The sequence below is a fragment of the Elephantulus edwardii genome, unplaced genomic scaffold (genome assembly GCF_000299155.1).
Source record: "Elephantulus edwardii isolate Elephantulus edwardi_28Jun2011 unplaced genomic scaffold, EleEdw1.0 scaffold00184, whole genome shotgun sequence".
NCBI classification, from domain to species: Eukaryota; Metazoa; Chordata; class Mammalia; order Macroscelidea; family Macroscelididae; genus Elephantulus; species Elephantulus edwardii.
Genome location: NW_006399934.1, coordinates 1618988 through 1624633, shown reverse-complemented (window position 1 = coordinate 1624633; position 5646 = coordinate 1618988). Strand labels below are relative to the sequence as shown.

The window sequence follows — 5646 nt, the reverse complement described above, 5'->3', positions numbered from 1 at the left end:
AAAAAAAAACCCAAACAGTCTTGGTAGCAGCTGTCAAGAAATCAAATGTGTTGCCCTGGGGAAATTGGCTGTCAAAGACCTATCCAAAGTTCTAAAGAGCAGGATGTTAGTTTAAAGGCTAAGGTGAACCTTGAATTTTCGTTTGCTTCCATGCATCTGAAAGTTGGGGGATGAGTAAGGAAGACTGAAGAAGAATCAGTGCATTTGAACTGTGTTGGTGAATAGTGTTGAATATACCATAGACTACCTGCTGCTTGGAGGCAAGGATTCTGAAGCTTCATCTGACATACTTCAGACATGTGGCAAGGAGGGACCAGTCCTTGGAGAGGGACATCATGCTTGGGAGGGTGGAGGGACAGTTCAGGAGAGGAAGACCCTTGATGCGATGGAATGACTGACTCAGTGACTGGGATAATGGGGGTAGGTGTGTCAGAGGCAGTAAAATTGGGACAGGATAGAGCAGGGTTTAGGGCTATTGTACATAGAGTCACTATGAGTCACAAGCAACTCAACAGCACATAACATCTCACACACACACATACACACAATTTGTCTTGAAAGAAGTGCTGCCAGAGTGTGCCTTAGAGGCAAGGATGATGAAACTTTTACACTTACTTTGGGTGTAGGTAGTGTCAGGAGGAATCAATCCTTACACATAGCATGCGAGGGAAGGTGGAGGGTTGGTGAGAGAGGAAGGCCCTAAACAGGATGGATTGAGCAGCGACTACCACTGTGGGCTTGGGCAGGAGAGAGATCATGAGGAGGCACAGGATAGGGCAAGATTTAGATCTTTTGGGGTTGCTGTGAATGATAGCCAAACTGACAGCACCTAACAGGCTGAGTAAACAAATGTGTCTTGGAGAGGGTGCCACCAGGGTGCTCCTTAGACACAAGGAGAGTGAAATTTTGTCTCACATACTTTGGCCATGTCTTTAAGGAGGTGAAGTCCTTTGAAAAGGACATCATGTTTGGAAAGGTTGAGGGTCAGTGAAGGAAGGGAAGACCCTCAATGAGATGGACTGACATGGATGGACTGTAACATTGGATTCAGATATAGCAGACATGGCGAGGGTGGCACAGGATAGGGCGTTGTTTGTAGGGTCACTGAGTCATAGTCGATGTCACGTAACAGCAATAACAACTTCCTAAGCCTCTCCTCTAAGCCTCTCAATTACCTCCTCACCCACAAAATGGGCCCCCTGATGAGCACCTCTCCCAAGAGAGCCCACTCCTGTGGCTATAACTTCCAGGCTGAGAAGTGGACCCCTGGCACCACTTGTGGTCATTAAATTCTTCCTGGATGACTTTAGAGCTGATAGACATGCTCGGTTGTCCCTAGAATTCATTCACATTCTCCCTGAGACTGGGCCTGTACTGTACCCTGTGACCACAGGCAATGCTGCACCACGCGTGGGGGTGAGGCTGGAAATGGGGGTGGGGGTTGGAGCAGGGAATGGTAGAGAAGGTGAGGGAGGAAGAGAGACAGGCGAGCAAGCAAATTGCAATCCCCCTAGGGATTTCCCCCCTCCTTGACCTTCCAAGGCCAATGAGATCCCCTTTCCTGTTTTCCTGTCCTTGGGATCTGTAAGACAATCCTGCATGCATATAACAAGTCTCGATTTTGGTTCAAGTCAGCTCAAGCTGGTCTCTTTTCCCTTGCAACCAAAGAGAGGAGCAAGCTCTCGATGGTTTAAAGCACAGGTTCTGCAGACAGATCACTAAAGCCTGAACTCCACCACTTAATAGCTGTATGTTCATTTGTGTGCAAGTCACTCATGATAATATTGATCCCACAACCTAGGTGTGAGGTTTCGTTCAGTTAACACAAGTGAAGAACGTGTATGAAAATAAAAATAAAAGTAAAAATAAAAAAAGAACTGTATGGTGTGTGCTAAGTGCTTCAAAATAGGTCGTGTAATTCTTTACTTCCCCAATATGGTTGAAAGTGGTAAGAATTATACTCTAAGCAGACCAGAGCACAGGGCCACACTGGATTTTGATGGTTTGGGGGGTGATTTTGGTTTTGTGGCTTTTTTTAAAATAAAACATTCTATTCAGGAAATTCTGAAAGGTATCCTAGAAGTGGCTGACTGTGTCTGGGACAGACTTTGTAGACACAAATTAGCCCAAGGCTAGTGGAAGGACTGGGCTGCATTGACCTGGCTGCTTGATATAGAGCCAGAGAAAATTCTTCTCCAGAGGAAGGTCAAGGTTGTCATTCCTTCCTGTCTTCTGATAGATGGGGAGGTTTTTGAAATGAGAGTTTCCAAGGTCAAAAATAACTGGTATCATTTCAGGACTACGTCATTTCCCCTCCATAGGCAGGATCCTCAGAAGCACCTGATAGGAGGGACCAAAGAGGCCCCAAAACAGTCCAAGGAGCAGTGCAGGTTGGCAGAGGCTGAAAAGCTTTAAGTGGCTGCCTCTGTGTGGGTCACTGGCCATGCTGCTCCTCGCACTACTGCTACTGCTGCCCCTGCTGGCTGCTGCTCGCCTGCTATGGGGCCAGTGGATGCTCAGGACCCTCCACCTCCCACCTCTCGCCCCTGGCTTCCTTCATCTGCTGCAGCCTAACCTCCCCATCCACCTGCTTGGCCTGACTCAGAAGCTTGGGCCTGTCTACCGGGTCCGCCTGGGGCTGCAGGGTGAGTGGCTCCTCCCTCCCACACAAACGGGCCATCTGGGTCCTCTCCCTGCTGACACTCAGCTCTGGTTCTTCCCCAGAGGTGGTGGTACTGAACTCCAAGAAGACCATTGAGGAGGCCATGGTCAAGAAGTGGGTGGACTTTGCTGGCAGACCCCAGACACCATCTTGTAAGGGATAGGGGCATTTCTTGAGAAGAAATGGGGGCTGGAGGAGGCAGAGTGTGAAGCTCAGGGGAACGGCTGGGGCCTTGGCTTTCTTGGTTCAGTAACTGCCCTTTTCATTGTCACCCCACAGTCAAGATGGTGTCTCAGAATAATCAGGACCTGTCAGTAGGGGACTACTCTCCACTCTGGAAGGCTCACAAGAAGCTCATCCGGTCAGCCCTCCTGCTGAGCATGAGAAACTCCATGGAGCCCCTCGTGCAGGAGTTGACACTGGAGTTCTGTGAGGTGAGTCTGACCCCCTGCATCCGCCCCAGAGGTGAAGTCAGCCTCACTTCTCCCAGAAGCCCTCTGGCCTGTCTAGGACATGTCCTTTCTTCACAGCGCATGCAAGCTCAGGCTGGTGCCCCCCTGGCCATCCATAAGGAATTCTCACTCCTCACTTGCACCATCATCTGCTACCTCACCTTTGGAAACAAGGTTCAGGCTCCATTGTCCTCACACACCTCCATCCCACCTTCAACCCCTCCCTGACCCATTCCTGGTCCTGAACAGAAAGGGTTCCCTCCTTTTCTGGTAGGAGGACTCCATGGTGCGCGCCTTTCATGACTGCATTCAGGACTTGTTAAGCACCTGGCACCACTGGTCCATCCTCATTTTGGACATTGTTCCTTTTCTCAGGGTGAGGAGGCAGAGCCGGGACATCCCAGGCCCTGGCATCACAATGATGGGGAAGGGATCAGGCTTCCTTAGCAGCTGCTACATGAGCTTACGTTTTGCCCTAGTTCTTCCCTAACCCAGTTCTGTGGAAGCTGAAGAGGATTATAAAGAGGAGGGACCACATGGTGAAGGAACAGCTGAGGCAGCACAAGGTGGGAACTGTGCTCCCACCATGCTTTGCAGGTTCTCCAGGATCTGCCCTCCTCAGACTTAGACTTGTTGTTACTCCTAGCCTTTTGCACTCCAGCCTGGACCCTAACCCCACCCTTCCTTTCCCCAGGATAGCCTCGTGGTAGGTCAGTGGAGGGACATGACAGACTACATGTTGCAAGAGATGAAGAAGCAGAGAGTGGAAGGAGGAGCTGGGCAGCTTCTTGAAGGGCACGTGCACATGGCTATGGTGGACCTGTTCATCGGTGGCACGGATACCATAGCAAGCACCCTCTCCTGGGCAGTGGCGTTCTTGCTTCATCACCCTGAGGTGTGCCCAGGCGTGGGCATAAAGGCTCATGGCAGTCTGGCTGGGTAGAGCAGCCTGCTTGGCTCCGAGCAATGCGTCCACCATTGGCTGATGGAGCACAAAGGGGGCACCCTCTCCCGAGCCGCATGTGGATCATGCTAGGGGTGTAGCCAGGGGCGGGTAGTTCCAACAATGATGTGAGCAAGCTTCTCTCACTTTCCAGATTCAGTGGCGACTGCAGGAGGAACTGGACCGAGAGCTGGGCCCCAGGGTCCCCAATTCTTGGGTCCAGTACAAGGATCGCACGCGGCTGCCCTTGCTCAACGCCACCATCGCCGAGGTGCTGCGCCTGCGGTCCTCTGTGCCCCTGGCCTTGCCCCACCGCACTACGCGGCCCAGCAGGTGGCTTCCGAGGGCTGGGGACCCCTGGGGATAGGTGGGTCCCTGAACGGGGGTCCTGGTCGGCCTCTGACTCCGTCCCTCCCCCAGCATCCTGGGCTACGATATCCCCGAGGGCATGACCATCATCCCCAACCTCCTGGGCGCCCACCTGGACGATGCCATCTGGGAGCAGCCGCACGAGTTCCGCCCCGGTAGGTGCGGGCAGCGACGGTGATGGTAGGGTTAGGGGGGGTCGGGGCCACCCTGACCCCAGTCCGTCGCCTGTCCCCAGAGCGCTTCCTGGAGCCGGGCGCGCCCTCCAGAGCGCTGGCCTTCGGCTGCGGGGCGCGCGTGTGCGTGGGGGAGCCGCTAGCGCGCCTCGAGATCTTCGTGGTGCTGGCGCAGCTGCTTCGAGCCTTCACGCTGCTGCCGGCGGCAGGCCACCCGCCCTCGCTGCAGCCGCTGGACAAGCAGAGCACCTCCCTGTGGATGCAGCCTTTCGAGGTGCTGCTGCAGCCCCGGACGCCGGTGCCCCGGGCCTGACAGAGCGCCAATGACCGACGCGCCTCAGTTTCTCTTTTTATTGCTCCCGTACAACCCCCTCCCCTCCCCCCTGTAAACATAGTGCTGTGAGATCGCGGGCGGAGAAGGCGCCCCCCGGTGGCGGGAGGGTGAAGGCGGCCCCTGGCTCTTCTCCCAGTGCGACCCCTCAGTGCTCGCAGTCGTGTTGGGGCCCAGAGAGGTGGGCGGCGGCTTAGCCTCCTCGGACTGGGGGCTGGTAGCTTCTTGGCCTCAGCTTCATTTCCGTGAAGGGCACTGAGAAGTCGAAGCCCTTCCAGTGATACCAGCTCATTCCCTGAGAACCGAGTTAGACATCAGTGGACCTTCTCCCCCGCCTGCCTCCCACATCACCCTCAACTGCAAAGGATTGAGGCTTAATCCCGAGGTGGTCCTTGGAATCTAATAAATAATCTTCTTATAATAACTTGTGAAGTTAGCATTATTATCCCAGTTCAAAGGTGGACGGTCTGAGGCATCTGGTTTACTAATTCTCAGTTAACTGCAATGCAGTCATATTGCTGGGTTTAAGCATGCATCCACGAGAAGTGAACCCCAACCACCCCAGTCCACATTGCCACCCCTCACCTGATGGGACCCCTCACCTGATGGGACCCCTCACCTGATGGGACCCCTCACCTGATGGGACCCCTCACCAGATGGGACCCCTCACCTGATGGGACCCCTCACCAGATGGGACCCCTCACCTGATGGGACCC

General features: G+C 53.9%; 2 protein-coding genes across 2 annotated transcripts in view; one reads left to right on the top strand and one right to left on the bottom strand.

Moving 5' to 3' along the window:
- The first annotated feature begins 2443 nt into the window (after positions 1–2443).
- LOC102859217 (steroid 21-hydroxylase-like) lies at positions 2444–4912 on the top strand. Its single transcript, XM_006896261.1, has 10 exons — positions 2444–2645; positions 2725–2814; positions 2942–3096; positions 3193–3288; positions 3389–3490; positions 3594–3680; positions 3809–4009; positions 4212–4390; positions 4478–4581; positions 4662–4912. Exons 1-10 carry the CDS (start codon positions 2444–2446, stop codon positions 4910–4912), a joined length of 1467 nt encoding a protein of 488 aa, XP_006896323.1.
- A 211-nt stretch (positions 4913–5123) lies between these two features.
- The window catches only part of TNXB (tenascin XB), a 77954-nt gene continuing 77431 nt past the window's right edge, over positions 5124–5646 (bottom strand). The window contains 1 exon segment of the mRNA XM_006896260.1: positions 5124–5225. Within this exon segment, the coding sequence (XP_006896322.1) occupies positions 5124–5225 (102 nt within the window).